The following is a 23,310-nucleotide window of genomic DNA, read 5'->3' on the forward strand; positions in this document are numbered from 1 at the left end:
CTGTACCACTGAACCTGACTGGGCTCCCTTCTCCACACATGCTGTCTTTCTCAACGAATCTTCAATTCCTTCCTTTACACTGAGCTGATCAGCTTTAAAAACACAGGGAGAGCATGCCTGAATATCAAAGCAGCCTAGAGCTGCCTGACTAATCAGGCAATGCTTCTCCACGTGCTTGGGAAAGGGCTATGGGAGGTGCCCTGGAGGAGCTGAGAGGCTGATCATGGTATCCACAAGTGCTGGATGTGGTCTGAGAATAATTATTGGATGAAAGTTCTCTGAACACTTCAGCTAGGGGAGAGGTTGCTAAAATTCTTAGACCTAAACTAAGTCCAAACAAGTCCAATTTGTGGCAGAACTGTATATTTGGACATCTTTAAACCCAAAGACTGTGGACTTGTGAAGGTCAGGTGCCTCTACAACAATACTAAGTAGGGATTTTCAGGACTCTGGACTCAGGCACCTCCGCTCCACCAAAATCCTTCTTTAGCACCCCAGTCTTCTAAGGAAACCAAATCTTTCACCATAAAACACACCTGTGGCTATTTGTACTTATGGTACACACAAGCTGGGGGAAGCGAAGCACCTTGTGGTTGTGGGGAACAATTTTGGCCAAGACACTGAGCCAGCCCTTTATTACTCAAAGAATCATTGTACCTGTTCAGAGCAGGGTCTGTGCTGGTTTTTTTAGCTCTCCTCTTTAATTAATCCACCACGTATAGAATGCTTGCCATTTACTCTTACCCAACAGCAGAAGTCTCTTTGGTTTTTGAGGTCTTTAATCAGGACTTGATACCTTTTGCCAGATGGATATTAAAACTGAGAAGTAGGCATTGCCCTCAGGACATGTTACTGAGCAATATACAATATTCTGCTTTACCAAGACAGTCAAATCACCACAACAGATCCTCATAATTTAAATTCCATAGATTTATGATCTGTAAATAACACCCACCATTATAGGAGGGTGCACTGATTTCACGTTGCTGTGATCTGCAGCTCAACAATACTGAATTCCCAACTGCTCAGCTGGGAAACCAGACTCCTCTGCAAGGTTTGAGCTTGAATCTAAACTGTCTGTAGTGAAATCAATCATAAACCCATTCCACAGGCTGCGGACCCAGGTTTGCAGATAAGAAAACCTGGTGGTGGTGACTGCGGCTCTCAGGAAATGACACAGTAACTATTGTTACTATTTACCTGATTTCTGAGTGAAGCTTAACATTCATGACAAGTTGCTTAAAATAACAGGTTTCTTTGTATACTAAAGGCTCCCAAGTGCTTTCTCTGACAGCTCCCTGACCCAAAGGGTGCAGTTTACAGTGTTGACGTAGCTCTCCTGATAGCAACATCTTTGGGGACCTCTTGTGGACTCTCTTCTAAATTGCACGCTTAGGGAGATGTTTCCATGTTAATTTGTGCATACATCAAAGAGCCTTTTACTTCACACGCTGTCATGGGTATTTGCACAAGTTTGAGAATAAGATGCAGCTTAAGATTCAGCAAACACAAGGCAGCAAGTGCATTTGAAAAGGGAGAATTTAATGCCCAAATGATGCTCGTTTACACTTTGGCTTCTGTAAAGAAACAGCAATGAATAGACGTCATGTAAAGGAGTTCTTTTTAGAGGTGGTGAATACTTGCTGACTGTCGGGCTTAGGCTGATGTTGCTAATACAGAACTCTAAGCAAAGAACGACTGAGAGGTATTCTCTCTTCCTCCAGCTGCCTTGTTTCTGGGAGGGAGGGATGGATGGAGAGAGGGAGGGAGGGAGACAGGGAGGAAGGAAGGAAGGAAGGAAGGAAGGAAGGAAGGAAGGAAGGAAGGAAGGAAGGAAGGAAGGAAGGAAGGAAGGAAGGAAGGAAGGAAAAAGAAGCATGGCCAGCAGGTCAAGAGAGGTGATTCTGCCCCTCTACTCCACCCTTATGAGACCCCACCTGGAGTCCTGTGTCCAGTTCTGGAATCTCTATCATATGAAGGATATGGAACTGTTCGGGTCTAGGAGAGGGCCACAAAGATGATAAGAGGGCTGGTATACCTCTGCTATGAAGACTGGAAGAGAGTTGGGGTTGTTCAGCCTGGAGACGAGAAGGCTCTGAGGAGACCTTATAGCAACCTTCCAACACCTGAAGGGGGCCTACAGGAAAGCTGGGGAGGGACTGTTTACAAAGGCTTGTAGTGATAGGACTAGGGGCAGTGGGTATAAACTGGAGAGGGGCAGATTTAGGCTAGACACAAGGAGGAATTTCTTCACCATGAGAGTGGTGATACACTGGCACAGGTTGCCCAGGGAAGTTGCGGCTGCCCCATCCCTGAAGATGTTCAAGGCCAGGTTGGATGGGGCCTTTGGCAGCCTGATTTAGTGAGATGTCCCTGTCCATGCAGGAGGGTTAGAAGTGGATGATCTTTAAGGTCCCTTCCAACCCAAACTATTCTATGATTCTTTGATTAAGACACCTACATCTGGCTGTCTGTTTGCAGGCATCAGAGCTCACACCTCATCAGAGATCTAGACACTCCAATGTGGAGTTAGCATTGTTCTTCTGCTCACACTAAATTACACACACAAGAGATGTCCCAGCCCACGGCAGAAGGGCTGGAACCGGATGATCTTTAACGTCCCTTCCAACTAAAACCATGCCACGATGCTATGATAATTGGGAAACATTATGTAAAGAGCTCTTGTCTCGCTATGCATGACTGATGGAGATCATACCTTCATGCGCCCAGTACTGAAGTATTAATGGATGCTTGCTTTCTGAAACTCCAGAACAAGAGTTTATTTGCTGACATTTCTGCTGTCCCTCTGATACATTGGAGTATTTTTTATTTACGTTAGAGTTAAGTTAATCTAAGTCACGGTATTTTTGGAAGTCAGACAAAATGTCCTTCTAATAGCACGTTTTCTGTGTTTTTCCAGACACTTTGTTCTTTGGAGATGGTAACATCTTGTGTTCCGTGTGATCACAGAAAGGGCTGCCCAGGGAGGTGGTGGAGTCCCCATACTGGAGGATGAGTAGACGAGGTGCTCAGGGACGTGGTTTAGCGGCAGACAGGATGGTTGGACTCAATGATCCAAAAGGTCTTCTCCAACCTGGTGATGGATGCTACGGTATGTGCTGAACAGATGTCTCTTCTGTAATCACCTCTGTTTGCAGCCTGTCTCTATGTCAAACACAAGGTCAGGCAGAGGTGGAGCCAGCTCCAAAGTAGCAAGAGTTTTGACTGTTGTGAAGTTCATAATAACATTAAGATTAGTCCTTAGCATATGCGTAAGATTTTTAGGAAAATTTATCCATATGCATGTAAGTGGGAAACGCATTCTGTAAGCAACGCGTCTCGCCGCACACGACTGATGGAGATCCCTCCCTCCTGTTTCCCAGCCCTGATGAAGGACGCTCGCTTTCTAGAACTCCAAAACGAATCTTAAGAAAGTTTCTCTGCAGCACCTCCTATGCCCGCCTCGCCGCGCGCGGTGCATTGTGGGCGCACGGCGGGATCATGGCGCCCCCCCCGCCCCTGCTGCCCGCGGTGCATTGTGGGCGAGCGGCGGAATCATGGCGGCCGTCCCCCCTCCGTCCCCCCCGCTGCCCGCGGTGCATTGTGGGTGTGCGGCGGGATCATGGCGGCGGCAGCGTAGGGTGCTTTGGGTAGGCCGAGGTGTGTGAGGGGAGGGGGTGGGCACTGCTGGGGTGGGGAGAGGGAGAGAATAGACGGCTCTGAGGCAAAGGAGCCCTGTGGGGGTTGGGGCACGAAGCTGCGAGTTCCGGGGGGGGAAGCGAGAGGGGTGGCGACTGGCCGGGGTGAGGTAGGGGCGAGCGCACTTCGAATCCTGTGCTCAGTTTTAGGCCCCTCACGACAAGAAGGACATTGAGGGGCTGGAGCGTGTGCAGCGAAGGGCAGTGAGGCTGGTGAAGTGGCTGGAGGAGTTGGAGCTGTTTAGCCTGTAGAAGAGGAGGCCGAGGGGAGACCTTATTGCTTTCTACAACTGCCTGAAAGGAGGTTGTGGAGAGGAGGGAGCTGGACTCTTCTCCCAGGTGACAGGGGACAGGACAAGGGGGAATGGCCTCAAGCTGTGACAGGGGAGGTTCATAGTGGATATCAGGAAAATTTTTCACAGAGGATCATCAGGCACTGGAACAAGCTGCTCAGGAAGGTGGTTGAGTCCTCATCCCTGGAAGTATTTAAAAGAAGGGTAGATGAGGTGCTTGGGGACATGGTTTAGTGGCAGATAGGAATGGTTGGACTCCATGATCCAAGAGGTCTTTTCCAACCTAGTGATTCTATGATTCTAAGAAGGACATTGAGGGGCTGGAGTGTGTACAGAGAAGGGCCATGGGGCTGGTGAAGGCACTGGAGGAACTGGAGCTATTTAGCCTGGAGAAGAGGAGGCTGAGGGGAAACCTTATCACTCTCTACAGCTCCCTGAGAGGAGGATGTAGCGAGGTGGGTGTTGTTCTCTTCTTGCAAGTGACAGTCGATAGGATTGGAGGAAATGGCCTCAAGTTGTGCCAGGGGAGGTTTAGATTGAATATCTGGAAAAATTTCTCCATTGAAGAGGTCATCAGGCACTGGCAGGGGCTGCCCAGAGAGGTGGTTGAGTCACCATGCCTGGAGGTATTTAAAAGACAGGTAGATAAAGTGCTTAGGAATATGGTTTAGTAGTAGACAGGTACGGTTGGACTTGTTCTTTTCCAACTAAGTCATTCTATGATTCTATGACTGAGTGGGGTGAGAGGTAGGTGATGGGGTGAGGTGAGGGGTGGCGACCTGGTGGTGCGAAGGGTCCCACCAGGAGCAGTTGACTCTGGTGCTGGGATTTGCACGGTCCGTTGAGAGGTTGGGGGGATCCATGATGGGGCAGGGGCAGCCCAGCTCTAAGTCCATGCCTGTCCCTTTTTCTTGGCTAATGACCTTGTATGGCCAGCCCTGTCTAAACCCTAAAGAAGCTTCTCTAGAGCTGTGTTTCTGAAACCAAAGAGGTCACTGTGAGAGTCCCAGAGTGGTTTTAGATTGGGTTTGGGTCCTTTAAGGCCAAGCTGAATACAAACTGACTTAAGAGGAGCAGGGGCAGTTTTTAGGAGATATAATCATAAAAGGGTTTAGGTTGGGAGGGACCTCAAAGATCCAGTTCCAACCCCTTGCCAAGGGCAGGAAGACCTCCCACCAGATAAGGCTGCTCAAGCCTGAATCCAACCTGGGTTTGAACACTTTCAAGGAGGGGGATCTACAGCTTCCCTGGGCAACTTGTTCCAGTGCCTCACTACCCTCATCGTGAAGTATTTCTTCTTAATGTCTAATGTAAATTTTCCCCCTTCCAATTTAAAGCCGTTCCCCCTCATCCTATCTCTGCATGCCCTTGTAAGAAGTCCCTCCCCAGCTTTCTTGTAGGCCCTTTCAGGTACTGGAATGCCATAATAAGGTCTCCCTGGAGCCTTCTCTTTTCCAGGCTGAACAATGCCAACTCTCTCAGCCTGTCCCCATAGCAGAAGTGCTGCAGCTTCATGGCTCATGAAACTATGCAGTCATGCTGTGTCTGATTCTTTGATTGAACTCATAGATTCCTCCCATTACATATAGTTAATAGACAAGTTCTGACAGCAAGTGGCTTTCTTGGGTTATGTGTCTGGCAGCGTGTGCCAAGCCAGAGATAAAATCTCTTGCTGACTTGCGCCGTCACTGAAAAGTGTCAACCATCCTTGGGCAATAAGCCAAGGCTAGTTACTGTCCCACTTCTTTTTAATGGTGTTTTTGTCTGTTAACTCTGTTTTCGGAGTAGTAGTTCAGTGGCAGTGGCTGTATTCTGCCTGTTGGGGTGTTAATTGGACTGACATTTTATAATTTTAGCACTGAAGTCATGTGTTTTGTGATCTCATTAAAAGGAAAAATAACAAGTAATGCAAGCAGAGCATAAATAGGTTTCATGTATCACAAAAGCATGTAAAGCCATATAATGTTTTTTCTTTGCTTTTTGATATTCTTTAATATGTTTTCTTGTCCTTTAACATCCAGCGTTCTGATTGGTAGTACTGGTGCCTTTTTGTATAATCTCTGCAGGAAAGAGTATCTAAGGATACTCTTTTCTATCTTATATATCTGTAGTCTGGATGTGCTGCATGTCCTGGTGAAGCAGGAATGAGCAAAGTTTTGGATAGCAGATTTAAGATGGCACTGGTTGACCGTGCAGGGTTCTTTAGCATGGATGAACCATCTTAAACTCTTGGTGCAGTGGTTTGGGATTGCAGGGTCACCAGCTCCTGTCCAGCAGCACTGAAGACTGTGCATGCTGACAGGGCGTGTGCGTGGCACAGGCTGGTCCAAATCTGTCACTTAATTGCCACAGAAAAATTGATAATAGTGATTTTGGGCATCAGCTAGTTCATGTCCAAAGAAGGGCAACAAAGCTGGTGAAGGGGCTGGAGCGCAAGCCTTAGAAGAAGCAGCTGAGGGAACTGAGGTTTTTCAGTCTGAAGAAAAGGAGGCTGAGGGAAGACCTTATTGCTCTCTACAACTACCTGAAAGGAAGTTGTAGTGAGTGAGGTGAGAGTCAGTCACTTCTCCTAAGTAACTAGTGATAGGATGGGAGGAAATGGCCTCAGTTTGCTCCAGCGGAGGTTTGGACTGTATATTAGGAAAGATTCCTTTACTGAAAGGCTTGTCAAGCACCGGAACAGGCTGCCCAGGGAAGTATTGAAGTCATCGTCCCTAGAGGTATTTAAAAGAGTTATAGATGTGGCACTTAGGGACATGGTTTAGTGGTGGTTTTGACAGTGTTAGGTTTATGGTTGGACTCTATATCTTAAAGGTATTTTCCCGACTAAACAATTCTGTGATGCTTTAGGACATGATGGCAGTACATGAGTTCCTGCAGTTTCTAAGTGAGAGTTTGTGAAAACTATTGCATTTGTCTGAGCTTTTTTTAATTGCATTATGTTTATGTAAGGGCAAAGCTGTCAGGCCTGTGCTACTAGGGAGGCATTAACCCTAGCCCTCCAGAAGTTTTTGCTGGCCAGCTGGAGGCCTGCGCTGGTCAATCCTAAAGGACTGTGTTGCAGCACTAACAACAGTGCTGTGCCTGTACTGGAGAACTGAACAGGGCTATGGCGAGGGCTGGAGCATTCAAGTCCTGTGTCCTTCATCAGTTTCCAGTTATCAGTACTGTGCTAGGCATACTGTGGTCTATGTTAGCCAGCATTTCTGTGGCGGTACCTAGGTACAGTTTGAGGAGTAAGAGGGGTTGTTCCAAGTAGGCAAGCATTTCTGACTGTCATTTTCCAGGATGGGAAAGAATTTAGTTACCAGACTGTACTATTTGCCATAAGGACAGGAGACCATCTCCTGGCTAGTTTTTACTTTATAAATGTAGCTTCAACATTCCTGCTAGAGGCTGTGTATCATCTTCCAAACATGCTGGAACTGATTTTCTTTTCAAAGTCTGAGTAGATTCTGTCTAGTAAGTCAGTAAAAAGCTCTTTCAATTTTGAGGATCATGTGGAAAGCTCTACCTGATGTCGTGTAGGGTGGACTTGACGTTGCCACTACAGTTCCAGGAACAAAGTAGCTTCTCGTGAATGTCTTTCACTGTAAATTGTATTAACAACTTGTTTTTTTATCCCTGATTCTGTAGTAGATAAAAATGACGACAGCAGCGAGGCCAACATTTGAACCTGCGAGAGGAGGAAGAGGAAAAGGTGAAGGAGACTTAAGTCAGCTATCCAAACAATATTCCAGCAGGGACCTTCCTTCTCATACTAAAATCAAATACAGGTTGGTATTTGGTTTTCTAATCTTGCAGCCAAACAGAGTGGGAATTATTTTTTTGTTGTGAGCAGTGCTCTGAAGTTTTCGCAGTAGATGTTGATATGCGTGATGCTAAGCAGACACCAGAGATTGTGCCATGGTGCTGAATGAATGGGCTGAAAATGTAAGTCTCAAAAGCAGACCAAGGAAATGGAATGCAAGTGATTGGAAGGGTTTAATTTTAGTGGTATTTATTATTGCTTATGGAAGTGAATCATCAGAAGAAGGTGAGCTTTGTAGACCAAGTGTTTTAGGCAGTGGAGTGAAAAAAAAAATCAGTGGGAACAGCAGGAGCTGACTGGGCCACAGAAGGTGTTGTCATTTGCAAAGCAGAATGGGATAAATGGAGTGGAGTTGAGCACGTCTTAAAAGCAGGAAATTCATGTCAAATATTTGGTGAAGGACATTCAGAGGAGGCAGGAAAATCATGTCATAACACTCAGGCAGCAGTACCTGTTGGAAGAGCTGATGTTAAACACTGCAGGTCAGGGGAAGGAAATCACTTTAATCAGTGTTAAAGATAATGCCATCTTAGGAATATTTTCTTCCATTTGAAATGCATAACATGTTCATAATGCTATTGAAAGATGAAATAAAATCTGGAGTCAGTGTGATACAGATAGCTGAAATTTGAGTGAAATGTGTCAGTTAGATAACCGATGTTACTCTTGTCAATGAAATTACTGTTAAGGTTTTACTTTTGCAATTGTTTGTGCAAATGCTTACCCTTTCACCTCTTCCTTCTTGCCCTTTTAGTTTTTATGGATACACATGTTTAAGGCAGTTGGACTGTTTTGGACAATACCAAAATGAACAGCACAGAAAGTGCTGTGCAGTGTGTTCTGTTCTAATGGGAAAAATTGCTGGTGTTTTGTTTCTTTAAACAAAAGTGGCGTTTGGAACACCATTCCATTGCTTTGAAAGTGTGTGGGGACAGATATGTACAGGAATACATCGTGCATGCTTTAGCAAATCCTTCTGTATGTGAGAGAGAGATGGAAGGGGCTTTGAGTGTCTTCTGTTCTTTCTCTCAAATACCTAATGCAAAGTTGTATTTGTTAAATTGCCAGGACTGCATCACTGCAAAAAAAGTTTAGTGTTTCAGTCCCACTCCTGGTCACTTGAATGATGCAGGGCCTGCGGGGATTTTGCAGCTATAACAGGGATTCCAAGTTCACATTTTTAATTACAAAAGCAAATGAAAAACTTCATCATGAAGACAAGCTGTGCACACAATGTATTAATAATACCTTAACTCTGGGTTTCTTCCAGGCACTCTATTTCCAGCTCTGGGTTCACAGAAGGGTGAAAGGAATTGCTGCTTGTTTTTATTCATTAGTTCTTTTCAAGATTTCCACAGAAAATTCAGCCCTCTCTAGGTGGAACATAATATGACTCCAATATAAATAATCTGTTCTTTTGGCCAGCATGTCTGTATAAAAGAGTACAAAAACATGTATTTGTGGTATGTTTCACCAAAGCTAGCGTTTTGCCTGTTCTCCCCAGCTTTCTTTTTTTATGGTCATTGGAGATTGTCTCTTATGTCTCTTGGAGGGGAAAAGGTTTATGAGAAGTATGTTCTAGTCTAAGCCTTAGACTGTGTTTAGAATCGTCTAAAATCATCTAATGGTTTTAGGTTGGAAGGGACCTTAAAAGATCATCCAGTTCCAACCCCACTGCCATGGGCAGGGACACCTTCCACCAGATCAGGTTGCATCATGCAAATTATTTCATGAACAGATCACACAGCTATTTACCTTCTTTCCTAAGTCACTGGAAACTGCTTCCAGAATGCTGCTACTTCTCCCAGCTTTGGGAGATTTTGGGAGTCTCATTATATGCAACTTTTCTTCAATTCCAAGTTTGCAGCAGCAGCTTGGGATGAGAAAACATTAAAAAGTTGACCAACATGTTAGTGGATATCTGCTTGGACATGGAATGCTGAGGAAAGGGAGATTTAGACAGCTACAAGAGGTAGATGTGGGCATTCTGATTTGTGTAGGTTCTTTGGAGCATGTGTGTGTGGCATTGCATGTCCATGTGTGTGTAAATGCATACAGAGAAGGAGGCTGATGAAGAAATTTGTCTATATGGTGCGCAATTCTTACTCCCTATACTTACCCAAGATCTATGTGCCTCCTTGGAAAAATTTCTTCCTGTTGCAGACTGTCAACTTCAGCTTTTTTCCTCTCCTCATGTTGTTTTAGACAGGCCACTCAGGATGCTCCTGAAGAGGTGCGTAACCGTGATTTCAGAAGGGAGTTGGAGGAGAGAGAACGGGTCGCTGCAAGAGAAAAGAACAGAGACAGACCAACCAGAGGTAAAAACAAAGAAACAAAAAACCATAATACCTTTGTGTGGCATTGCTCTTGCACAGAACTCGTGGTGTAAGAAATTTGCATGTTGCAGACAGCATGTCACAAGAGTAGAATTTAGGGTATTGGTCTAATAGTTCAGAGCTGTTGACCTGCAAAGGAATGTCCGCTGGCTTACATTCTGGCTTCGTGCTAGCAGAAAATCTAGGCCAACCAGTAGAAAAGTGTAGGCCGTCGTGCAGGCCAGCTGATAAGAGTATGATTGTAAAGAATGGGCAGCAAGTATGTGCAGCTAGTAAAGGGTCTTTTTTGTATTCAGGCAAGTGAGGCAGGAAGGAGAAGGGGAATGACTCATCTTCTACAGCTCCACTGTAACAATAGATCCATTTTTCAATTATGCTATTCTCTTCAGATACAGTGAAGTGGTAATTAAAGACAAAACCGAAGTCTTTCTTGATAAATACTCAATTTTAATGTTAAGCTTGACAGAATTTAAGTACTTAAGTTTTAGGTATGTGGGTATTGTGAGGCTTTCCAGTTCACAGACAAAAGCAGACATAGTTTGGACCAAACTAGCCAACGGTGATGTTTTGGGGTGGTCTTCAATGGGAACCCTCCAATTGGATATGTAGAATAAGGACATTTCTCCACAGCTTTTTCTTTTGCTGTTTGTTCTTCTTGTAATAATGACTACAAAAAACTTTTGAAGGTCAAATTGTAAGTAACTTACAAAGAGAAATTAGCATGAGCATTAAGATGGAGAAGTTGAGAAGGAGTAAGCATAAGCTTGTATCTCAGTCTAATGCAGTCTTTGCGAAGATTTTTGCTTTCTGACATTAGATGGAATTAAATGAAGTTACTTAGTCTTTTCTTTTTTTTTTTTTTTTTTTTTAAATCTTATGTCATAGAACACACAACATCATCTTCTGTGTCTAAGAAGCCTCGGCTAGACCAGATACCTGCAGCAAATCTCGATGCTGATGACCCACTTACTGATGTATGTATCTCCTTATTTCCTTTCATTGTCCTGCGTTCAGTATTTGCTGCTAACAGAATGTGCACTTTTAGATCTGCTAAAGATTTAAGACCGGTTCCAACATATCTTCCTTTTACAGTTATTCTGCGGTGGTGGAAGTCCAGCGTGGGTCAGGGGATTCTGGGCCATGCTGTAATGGTGTTCTTGAAAAGCACACACAAACTAGGGAACTGAAGCATGAGGAATGAGTGACTTTTTAGACTTGATCAACTGCCCAGTTAGTTAGAATTCCCCCAAGGTGGTAGTGTTGAGATACGCTGACTGTATGAACAATGGATTCTTGTTTTTGGCTCCTTTCCTAATGCTGACATCTAGGACTTAGGTCTAAGGCTTGACAGTAAGCTGAGTTCTTTTTAAATCTTGTTACATTTGGTCCCAGCTATCTGGATGGGGTGTTCAGGCATGCTGTGGCTTGCTGTTATAAGGACCTATGTTACAATGATTAGAGAGTGATTTGAGGACTGTTATTCTCTAGAATCCATCAGCTACAGGGTGTTTGAATTATAAAAAAATAATTGCAGTCAGCCAAAAAGTGCAGACTTATTTTTGTCTTGACTTTATGTACAAGAGCAAATAAACCATGTGTATTGTATTTGCTGCTGTTACAGGCAGCTGAGTCCTTTAGAAATTAGCCGGGGACGATGTTATTAAATGAAATTAACGAGCTGTTACTTGTTTCTATTTGTTGCTACTAGGAAGATGATGAAGATGAGGACTTGGAAGACAGTGATGATGATGACACTGCAGCCCTTCTGGCTGAACTGGAAAAAATCAAGAAAGAACGAGCTGAGGAACAAGCTCGAAAGGTAAAATCTCACCCATTAAGTAGCATCTGCTTATTGTGAACTGGTGTTTATTAAAGCTAGTGTGCCTTAAGTACTCAAAACAAATGGGAACTGGTCAACAATGTAAGAGCCCTTCAGAACTTCTCAAGTGGCTGATGGTTTTGTTCTTCTGTCTAATAATTGTTGTGAAGAATTTTTTTCTTCAGTAGACATGCTGAACATTTTGCTCACTGAAATATTTTTATTTGCTGTCCTGGCATTCTGTAGAGTCATTGAATCAAGATAAACCTGCTTTTCAAATGCAAGTCCTTCTCTGAACACGGCTATCATGCCAACCTATGTAGTGGCAGTCTTGAGCTACTTACCATCCAGCATACTTTCATTAGCTTTTATGAAACAAGAAATATTATTTTTTTCTTATATTTTGAAATAAAAAATGTGTTCTTTCTGATGCTTTTACTTATGGCTGCAAGTTTTACACAGTAATTGCTCTTTTATGGCTGTGGTGCTGTGCTCCTTGGCAAGGAGCACAAGTTGTAACTGTAACACCAGAACTGTTCTCATGTGATCATACAAAGGCAAGTTTATTTGAAAAATGTCTCTACAGAAATTAATAATAATACTGCAGTCTTTTCAGAGCTTGGGAAGTCCACTCACATGCAGCATTCATAACTCCGTATAACCTCTCTCTGGACAGATAGAAACACAATGTTCTGCCCTTGAAAGGGGAAGGAAGTCTCTTAGAGATTGATCCTGCTCATGGGAAAACAAATCCTATGCCATTGGCTCCCACACCTCTTTGGTGTTAGAGATATTGTTGGGATGGAGTGCAAAATTCCTGATTGATGGGTGGAATTCTAGGGACTGTTTCTGGGAATTGTCTGTGTTGTCAAGCTGATTAGCATTTGGGATGAATAGTAGTGGCTCTAACATTGTATTGCATCAGAGTTTAGAGACTAGGTCTTTCATCTGCACTACTGAAATGCTCTGCCTCTGGTGGTGCAACAGGAGTGGTGGGTATGCACAGGATTCCTTCTGCTTTTAGTAGCCACTTTCTTTTTTTTGAGTAGGGCTTAAATTGTTGTAGTGCTTTTGAAAAATGTTGCTTACTGCAGTTTGAGTAGTTTTGCGTGTTGTTACACAAAGATTCCACATCAGTGTAAAAAAACACATCCCCCTAAAACCAACCTTGTGATCTTTGTATGGCATAATCTGAGATGTTTTTAGAACATACTAAATAAACATAAAATACTGATAGGATCTTTGTTGTTGTGATAACTTACTGTTTTGGTACCTCTGCACTACTCATAACCTAACACTCACAGTTATAGTTTAATATTTTTTACAGATGCTTTCCACTACAGTGAGCTGGCAGTGAACAGGATGTAGCATCTGGTAGACACTAGGAACAGCTAGGAGAGAATAATGTTTTAAATTCTGTAGGCAACAACTTGGTGCTTGACCACTCTTGGCTGACAATATAGGAATTTGCTTTTAGAATCAACAAGGCCTACAAAACCAGTGAGCTCTGTAATTTTTTATTTAAGTACTTTGGAAGGCTGAAAGCTGCTTCAGTGGAGAAGTTTTGCTGTCTAAGACTGTTATTACTTCGTTTTCCATCTGATTTGTGAGCAGTCTCTTAAATTAAAGTGTTTGAAAGTGTCTCTCATCTCTTTAGGTGTTTGAAGCACATCGCAGAGCAATGAAATTGTGTTCTGCAGTAATAACACTGTGAAAATTACTTTAAAAGGCTAGCAATATTTCTTCCATGTATTCCTGTGTGAAATGTGCTAAACAACAAATTAAGGGTTGCAATGTGTAGGGAGGACTTTGCTTCAGTTATCCTTGCACAGTGCTTAAAACAAAAGTTTAGAATTCTATGCATTTTTCGTTTTGCTTGGTAGTTGAAATTATACATCTAGATTAAACAGCAGAACTTGTCACGTTTCAGTGTAGAATACTTGCATTAGGAAAATGATCGCAGTAAATCGCAGCACTGACAACCAAGTGCATACTGCTTTTTTTGTGGGTAGGAAACAGGAATGTTAGCATCTCTGTGAAATTCCTATTTTGTCGCTAGAGGGTGCTAAAAGCTGTGTTGTTTTATTTTGCTGTCTCTTAACTGCTATTATCTTTTACCTTCATGGGTGTTCTCTTTCCCCTAGAAGGAGGGTTTATAATGTCCCATGGTATGTGCATACTAAATACATGCATGCTGAAATGGATACACCATCTGAAATGGATATGTCTGTTTCTTCCTAAAAATAACTATTAGTTATTTATTTGTGATAGCACACACTATTGCACACTCACTACCTAATTTGTTGATCTTTTCACCAATTGATGCTGATAGGGTCTCTTAAAAATTGAGATTTTTATTAATAATGGGTGCTTAACTGGTACTTGGAATTTTATTTTCTTTGGGGGGCTTTGAGAATAGGAAATGAAGACTCCATTGATGGAAAAAGTGAAAAAACAAAGTGGGAGTAAGGATCTCCTTAGAAAAGGTGACTTATGTATGTCGCCTTTAGGGGTGCAGTCTGTTTAGATTATGCCTTGTTTTCTATGGGTCGTTACTGGCAAAGCATTTTATACCCATTTTATATAAATAACTTATCCTCTTAGATATGTGAGATTCCATATTATTGTTATGTATTGCAAACAGTAATTTAAACCTAATTTTCTAAGTAACAGTTCAGAGTAATATTTCATGTAAAATGTTGGTTGTGTAGTTGCTGTTAGTCCTAATCCACATACAGGGGTGGTTTATCTGCTGAAACACTGTTATCCGTAGCACATAGATTGAACCAATGGCAAGGCAAAGGGAAACTACAGAGTGAATGCCTGTTCTCTTTTCTGCTCGTCTTCTCAAATCTGTTTGTTGTTGTACAAACAAATTAACGTGTCTCCACATCTTTAAATGTGCCAGGTTGCCTTGGTTTAGCCCCGCCCTGGCCTGATCAGCAGCTAAACTTAGATGCAAGCAGTTGTGGTCCTGGTCCCCTCTGACCTTACCTCCAGCAGGTAAAGGGAAATGAGAAAAGACTTGTGAGTTGGAAACTAAAACAGCTTTAATGAAACAGTAATAGTAGTAATAAGGAAAATACTATTAATAAGAAATATATACAAATATACAAAGTCAACCCCCCATCGATGACTGCGTCACCACTGGTGCGGCAGAGCAGACATGGGTAAGGTCCTGGGCTGGACTCAGTGGCAGGTGAGAGCTGGAGTTGATAACTGAATTCAGGAAAGCACAGATCTGGGATCAGGGCTAAAAGGACGGATGAGGTCTATATTAGATGCTGGCCATCACAGAAGAGAGGTTGACCCTTGCAATCCCTCAGTTTTATACTGATTATGATATATATGCAGTGGAATACTCTCTTGGTCAGTTCTGGGTCACTTGTCCTGTCTGCCTCGCCCTGCAGGTGCAAGCTTTTCTGACCATTTCAGTCATGGCTTTCCACCAACTTCAGGATGACCTTGGTCTCCAGAGGGATAGATGTAAGCAGTGGCCTTTTTTGGAGATCAGTGCCCTGTGTTATCACGTCTAGAGAGAAACACTGAAAAACATCCAGCTAACTTGCAGAAAATGAAGCTACTTAGATGAGGCTCAGCTGAAAAGTTAGAAAACTGATTCTACTTTAGCTCAAAACAGAACACAGAGTCTTAACAAGATGAAGTAGGCACAATACAGTAATATGTCCAAATTTGTGCCATATGTACATTTTTTTCCTGATACTTTATTTTGATGTATTAAAAATGCTAGTCCAGTTATTTCTGAGACTTGAAGTAAGCTGTATTTTTGCTATTTTCAGTCATCACTTTGGTGTCCAGTATTTATAAGTTGCCATGAAAGGAGGAATACTCCTTTAAAATGCTACTTTAGTGAGACAGCAGTTAAAAACAAAAGATGAGAATCTGCTTTTTTTCAGATGATCATGGTCTCTGTTAACTTCCCTTGTGCGGCAATACCAGTTTTCACAGAAGTCCTCCAGATCTAATTTTGACAACTGTTAGCATTAAGAGGTTCTTACTTCCTTCACACTAATGTGTCCCTTTAATCTGTGAAGCAAATAGTTTGTCAGTTGAATAAACAATTGGTATCAAGGCTTGTTAATTTCTCAAAATGCTTAAATTCCACTGAATTCTATAGAAACATTAAATAAATACTACAGATGTTTTAAAAAACTGATTGAACATGGGAATCCTCCTGACTTATCTCATGCCCTCCACAATTTTAATCTCTTGCTTTGTTTCTATTAGACACTAAGCTGACCAGGAAATTTTAGTTTTGAAAGGCATATCTGTGGAATAATTCTGTGGCTAAAACCATACAAACGCTAGGTCTGCTGCCTGTGTGAACTGTCCATGGATAGGTTTCATGGAAACATTTCAATATTCCAAATTCAGCCTTACAATACTCTTGATTTTCAATTTTCAAGCACTGCCTTAAAAGGTAAATGGAAATAATTAAAAACAAATCTCAAACTAGTGAGCAGCTGACTGTATGTGCAGTTCCAACAAAGCTGTTTTAACATCCAGTCAATTTATGCCTCTCTGAGAAGAGACTTTTAAAGGTTTTCATTTATTTTCTTACAGTTTTATTTCAAACAAGTATATCTCTACAGCTGGATGTATTACTTTACTAATGGTCAAAATATATCTTAGCTCTATTCCATGTCTTAGCCGTGTCAGACTTTCAAATAAAACATTAGAAAATGAATCTTGATAGAGGTGAAACCTTTCATTTAAATTTTAAAGGTTTAACTAAAACTAGAATTCAAATCCGTGATTTAGAAAGAATTTCAATAAGCAGTCAAATGCAGATGGCAGACTGTTTCTTCGTTAAATGTTTGAGACGTGCTAGCAATACTTACCCTTCCCAAGAACTAATGTTAGTGTCTCCTCCTGTGTGGGCAAACTGACAACAAATGTGCATATAGACACTAGAGTTGTGATTACTCTGTACTTTTATTTTTTGAATTTGCAGTCAGTTATTTGAATTGCTGTATTGCGTTGAGTTAGTAATTTGCATTGGATCGAATAACTGAGATAGATCTCTACATTATTAGGTTTCATTCCTGCTGCTGTGGCAGTGCTGTCAGTTTGTCATTCAAGAATTAGCATTTAAATAAGGCTGTGATATTTTTTTTTTCAGCCTTCAGTTAAATGTGGGTATTTCAGGGTTTTTTTCAGCCATTCAACATCTTTAGAAAGTGAGGGATAACTTATTTTGTTACAATGGAGTCATTTCAGGAGTTTCAGTCCTTTCTGTAAAAGTAATCTTGCTCTGTACTACAAGTGAGAACTATACTAAAAAAAAAATAACCATGGTAACAATAGTGTTGTTCTTTCCTTTGCGGTCAGAAACAAATATGCCAAGGGACTGTTATTCTTACAGCAAGATAAGGAATAATTGTTTAGTTAAGGTTAATATAGCTTTGTCTGCCTTTTGTTTCCCCAGCTGTGTTGCCACATGGTGTGTGCAGTTGTACAGTTGCTTTGAGATCTGATTCACATAGGAGCGTCTCCATCTGCTTCCTTGGGATATGCGACTTCCTCTGCCAGTCCAGTCTTATTCTCCATACCATAACATTCCTGTTCTGTTGCCTCTAACACAGTGGTTACAGCATGGTTCATGTCTGATTCATCTCCGCAGATCATTGGTGAAACGCGCTGCCATTGAAAAGCGCAGCGCTGCTGTCTGCAGTGGTGGAATAATCTGTAGCATGTTTTTTGCCACAGTGGCTTAGGAAAAAAGTTGTGTACCTCGTCTTGCTGAACAGAAAGATGAGCAAAGAGGCGCTATTGTAGAAAGGGTGGAGTGAAGAGAGATGTATTATTCCCCCCTTAGGCTTTTCTTCTCTTGTGGAATTGTTGTATCCACAGTTTTAGCTTAATAAGCCTTTGTTCCACCACGCAAAAGAACAGTGTAGGCCTTGGAGCAACCTGAGCTGCTTATTTTGTGACCAGCTGTGCTCAATTCTGCCTCAGAGGTGTGAAGACAGCTATGAAGATTATGTCTGGTCTGTTTGATTTGATACAACTCATATTCCATTGCCTGGAGCGTCCCAGTCTTCCATGGAGGAGTGGGCAATGGAAGATTTATGTAGAAAGTTCTGAAACGTAATGAAAATGTCATCTGGCTGGAGATGAAGGGTTCTGCAGCTCTGGCCAAAATGTGTAACTTAACTTCAGTCTAAATGTCAACTTCGCATCACTGTGAGTTACACCTAATGTATCCTCCATGTCATGTCTCTTAAGATACAAAACTTGCTATATTACCCTTGAATACCTTTTTGGGGAGGTTTTAGTGAAGTTATATAATACTGAAAATCTTCAAGGCTAATCTTCAGAGTTTGCCTGCTTTCTAAAACTTGTGAAAAATGCATTGAAATGTCATCCAGCCTAGATCAGTGTTGAATGACTGAATTACATATATAAATTACCATGTGCACTAGGTCTTCTTTGTAAAGTGACTAAAGCTGGTGATGCCTTACTCAACAGATCTGTTCCCTGTTTGCTTTCAGACTCTAATCTGTTGATTTTTAATAACAATCAGCTTATGCAGTTTGTTACTACTTCTGTTTGTGCTGCCTCTACAGGTCTAACAGACACCTGAGTTGTGTTTGTGAGTATAGCTGTCTCTAGATCTCTGCTGAGGTGTGAGCTCTGATGCCTGCAAACAAGCAGACAGCCAGATGTAGGTGTCTTAATCTGGAGCTAAATCTTCCCCTTAGTTTTATAATTGTTATTTCAGTTTTCTTTTTTTTTCCCCTTTGTCACTGCATTTTGTCACTTCATAGAATGGTTTGAGTTGGAAGGGACCTTAAAGATCCAGTTCCAACCCTGCTGCCATGGGCAGGGACGCCTCCCACTAGATCAGGCTGCCCAAGGCCCCATCCAGCCTGGCCTTGAGCACCTCCAGGGATGGGGCAGCCACAGCTTCCCTGGACAACCTGTTCCCATGCCTCACCACCCTCATCGTGAAGAATTTCTTCCTAATGTCTAATCTAAATCTTCCCCCTTCCAATTTAAAGCCGTTCCCCTTGTCCTGTCACTACATGCCCTTGGTCTGATAACGCAGGTTATGTAAAGTGAATAAAAGTTAGCATGATGTCTAACATGCCTTTTTAAAATCTTACTTTTTTTTTCTTACTGTAGAAAAATGAAATGCAATAGGAACACTGGAGTAGTTAATATGCATATTTTGTAAAGATTCTTAATATTGACTTTATCTTCTTCTAGTGATTCAAATGACTGAGTGCTTTTCTGTTCTCTTTGTGCATTGTAGAGAATGCTGGAACAATCAGCTTTTTAAGGAGCTATTCAGATTAAATCTAAAATTTGGAAAGAGGGGGAGAAAACATGTAATTCTCTCCAAATAAAGATGCGGACTGATTCCAGTGGACTTTTGACCATTGAATAAACATTGTGTCAGCTGCATTGTAGTTCTGTATTTGTCCGCAGCGTGTAGATGCATTTTCATCATTAAAAACCCAGCATAAGATATTTATGTGTGCCCCAGATAAAGTGGTTTGTGGTGCATATGTTGCACAGATTCAGTAACTTTGGATCTCGGCCGAGGTTCAGGTCTTAGAAATTTGAGGCCGGCGCTGTGCCACGTGCTGCTTGCCACCTTCAGAACAGTTCCCCTGGAGTCATTTCAGCTCTAAAATGGGAAACTGCTGTGTCTGTTTGCATATAAAGCACTTGGAAGAAGTTCTCTCTACAGAAGCATTTGTCAACAGAGGAGTAATAGTTTCTTACAACGCTCTTATTAGTGCTACCATCTCTTGATTAAAGTCCAATATTTGTAATTTTTGGTTTGTAGCATTCTTATTTGTTTTTAAGATTTGTCTCAGATCTTGTTTTTTTTTCAAAATCTCACTTTTAATGGAGTGTCAGAGATGAAATTTAATGAGGCAGAGCCCACCTCGTTGTGGACGAGACAACTTCACATGCTTGCATCCTGTTGTATATTTGCCTAACAGTCTTAAACAGACTTTGGGGAGGTATCTGAAAACCAATTCTGATTTTGGTTGTTGCTTATCTCGGTTGTTGCTCAGTTTCAAATTAAAGCTTTTCATGTCTGTGCTGTAGTTGGAGGGCTGCTTGCCTTCAGGTGGAAACATATAATACAGACTGCAGTAGATGGGATTTCACCTCTGGCTCCTGCATGATATGGGGAAAGAAGATGGTAAACTAAAGGTTGACATACTGTAGAAGAAGCTGCGTGCATTTCTTGTTTGTAATCCACAGAAGAAAGAAATATATCATTTAAATTTGTATTTCTGTTGTGGAGGAAGTTGCTGTTCCATATAAGATATTTTTGCTCTGTGTTTCCTTACTTACTTGGGTGGCGATAACAACTGAAGTTGGAATGCAAATGTTGGATTTAGAGCTGCATTTGAAAATGCAAAACTTTAGTTTATTTGTGTTAACTTTTAACTGCTGCACTTCATGTTAAAGCTCCATGGATACAGCGGCAAGGGCAAGTTTTACCTGTGCACATTTTAATTAAGGGCATCTCAGGGCGTGTGCTGAAGCGGTGCTGTGCTTTTAAACAATATGCCCTTTTGGGGAGCTTTTCTTCTCCCACTGGCAATTAATTGCAGCTGTTTCTTAATTTCTTAAATTTTACTTATGAGAAACAGTGTTAATTGTTAAGTGCTCTTTCATAACTAAAACTCAGGTAGATTTTGAAAGGCAAGTGCTTTACCAGGGACCCTGAATCATCTGGTATTTGTGTGTATGTTAGGTTGGTGTTGTTCTTAAGAGGACTGGGTTGTTTTATAGAAATATTTCACATACCTGATCAGTCCAGTTGAAAAATTTGTAAATTGTAGATAGTTTTAGTAATACATCACTTAGTAGCAATTAAATGTTTGAAGCTATAGAACTCTGGCTAGCATCATTGTTCATGTTTAGCACTTAAACCTTAAAAGTACTACCTACCATCAAGAAAAACATTTCCTCTTCTAGGATTCCATAGCAGCCCTCAGCCATGAGTCTTCTTCAGTTCGGTAGAAAAAGCCACCCAGCAACCTTGTGGTCTCTGTCTTTAGTTTACATCATTTTTAAAAGCCATGCTTTGGGTGTCCTGCTGTACTAATGAGACTTCAGTGCATTTTTTTTTAACTAGAATGTCTTCAGACTGTACTTCAGCAAACAGCGAGTGGGAGATCTCATTACTCATTGAAATTAAAGAATTATTTTTTCTTCCCTTCTGGTACTTTCATTAGAGAACAATCCTTGTAATACATTTGAAAGGTTGTGGGAAAATATGTTGATGTAAAATGAATAGTATATCTTCATTTTGAAGTCTACGAACATTTAAGTCACTAAAAGTATTAATACAGCTTGGAAGCGTGGGCACTGAAATCTATTTTGTGTTGCCTGCAGTGCAGTGCTTCTCTTATGCTTGAGTTACATGCTTTTGACAGAAGAAGGAGAAGAATGTTTTTCTGCTCCTTAATATTGGGGGCTCTTAACTAGTCTTATGACATTCACTACTCAGTTGCACCTTAAATTTTTCAGTATTCTTTTTAATTGGTCCCTAGGGAAGTTGTAGGTGTAAAACCCAAGGAGATTGCTGGAGATAGAGAAGTGTCAGCGTGGTGTAAGGTTTCTTCCACCTAATTGATATTGTATAATGTACTCTCTTCTCTCATGAGGATAAAGAAAATCTTTTAATCTGTATACAATTTTTAATATAATAAATCTGTAAGTGGCAAAGCTAGAATTTGAATGAATATTTGATGGAACATCAGAGGTAAGTAGAGCAGATATGGGTGTTGCTAGATAGACAGTTTATTAGCAATGTTAAGCTCTTCAGAGTATCTCTGCTTCTTTCGTTATTCTACTCGTATGCAAGTGTCAAGTGGTCTGAAAAGCCTGAGCTAGGAATTAAACCTCTATCTCTGTGGGTGTTCACAGCTTAATAATGTTTATCTCTACCGACTAGATGAGAAAAGTGCCCTAGAAAAATAATATATCCGTTTCTGGTTCTCAGGAACAAGAGCAAAAGGCTGAAGAAGAAAGAATTCGGATGGAGAATATTTTAAGTGGTAACCCTCTGCTGAATCTTACTGGCCCAGCACAGCCTCAAGCAAACTTCAAAGTCAAGAGGAGGTAGTGTGTGATCTGTCCTGTGATATCCTTCGCTTTGCTCCCTCTACTCAGACTCTGAACATGTCATCGGTGCTGCTGGTTTTTATTTCCTTCCTCAGATCTTGTCACAAGTGTTGTAACGGGGAATTGGAATATTGATGCATGTAGTGATTGTCCTGTGCATTTCCCTGACAAAATCATCCTGCTCCTTTTTGTCTAGCAAAGAGAGATTGAGAGTTGTAGTTGTCTGACATTGTGCATAATAAAACAAAAAGTAACAAGACCGAAGTTCCTCAAGAAATTTGATGTTATGCTCCTCTTTAAAATCTAAACAGTTTGGGGTTTTCTTTATTTGATTTTTTTAGTCTAAATAGAATTCATCAATAAGACTTTCTCTGAATACAGTTCTTGTTTGCAGATATTCTGACTGCTGTTGTGTTTACCTAAATTAGGGCCATTGGATTAAAGTTTTTTTTCTCTCTATTCAAATGTTCATTATTTTCTGTAAAGATAAAATAACCTTTAATCTAATGATACTTATCTCACTTCTAACCCAGGAGCATGGCTTAGATAGATCTTTGTTTCTTAAAGGCTAATGAGAGTTGTTCTTAGTTTGTTTAGATAGCAGAGCCAAACTCAATTTATGTATTTTTGTAAGTTGCACCTAGTTTTCATACAAACTTACTGAAGTTAAACTTCTTTTTTCAGATGGGATGATGATGTTGTCTTCAAGAATTGTGCCAAGGGGATAGATGAAACAAAAAAGGACAAAAAATTCGTGAATGATACTCTGCGATCAGAATTCCACAAAAAGTTCATGGAAAAATATATCAAGTAGTACAGTTTTATGTGCGGTGGGGCTGAAGGACTCGGAAGATCGTGGTGGTTCCTTCCATTTCCCTCAGAATTCAAAGCTAAATACGTGGTCCTGAATGCCCAAAGGGTTTTCCAATGTCATCAGCAGCTTCATCATTAGTAATTGCTACGTATCTGGAGTTTTTATTCCTGCAGCATGTGTTCCTTTTCAATTTTAATTAAATCATTTTGTGTTTCATGAATGTTTTTCTGTTCACATGCATTTACTTCTACTGGCTGCCCTGTAAAAGGTAGAAAAGAGAAGCTAGTTTGCAATAAATGCTTCTAATTGTTTGAATTGCTTTCCAAAACAACTTGTATTGTAGTGATTGTGGTCTGTAACTTGCACAACTTGTATACATGTCAATACGATCAAAGATAGGAAATAGCAGAGTAGGGT

General features: G+C 41.2%; 1 protein-coding gene across 2 annotated transcripts; it reads left to right on the top strand.

The window, feature by feature from the left end:
- Positions 1–3,547: 3,547 nt before the first annotated feature.
- On the top strand, positions 3,548–23,109 carry CWC15 (CWC15 spliceosome associated protein homolog). Of its 2 annotated transcripts, none has more exons than XM_054089005.1 (7): positions 3,548–3,650; positions 7,628–7,767; positions 10,008–10,120; positions 11,024–11,112; positions 11,847–11,957; positions 21,958–22,076; positions 22,764–23,109. In XM_054089005.1, exons 2-7 carry the CDS (start codon positions 7,637–7,639, stop codon positions 22,891–22,893), a joined length of 693 nt encoding a protein of 230 aa, XP_053944980.1. In that variant the 5' UTR covers positions 3,548–3,650; positions 7,628–7,636; the 3' UTR covers positions 22,894–23,109. The 2 variants fall into 2 exon arrangements, with proteins under 2 accessions (XP_053944980.1, XP_053905542.1); XM_054049567.1 differs by having other exon boundaries at positions 3,570–3,660.
- The last annotated feature ends 201 nt before the right edge of the window (positions 23,110–23,310 follow it).

This window comes from Cuculus canorus, chromosome 1 (assembly GCF_017976375.1).
Source record: "Cuculus canorus isolate bCucCan1 chromosome 1, bCucCan1.pri, whole genome shotgun sequence".
NCBI classification, from domain to species: domain Eukaryota; kingdom Metazoa; phylum Chordata; class Aves; order Cuculiformes; family Cuculidae; genus Cuculus; species Cuculus canorus.

What these genes read in the sequence shown, in the direction of transcription:
- CWC15 (XM_054089005.1), top strand. Translation starts at nt 7,637, where the DNA reads ATGACGACAGCAGCGAGGCCAACATTTGAACCTGCGAGAGGAGGAAGA. An exon ending in CATACTAAAATCAAATACAG is followed by an intron (nt 7,768 to 10,007) that starts GTTGGTATTTGG and finishes ATGTTGTTTTAG; the next exon opens with ACAGGCCACTCAGGATGCTC. An exon ending in CTGAGGAACAAGCTCGAAAG is followed by an intron (nt 11,958 to 21,957) that starts GTAAAATCTCAC and finishes TCTGGTTCTCAG; the next exon opens with GAACAAGAGCAAAAGGCTGA.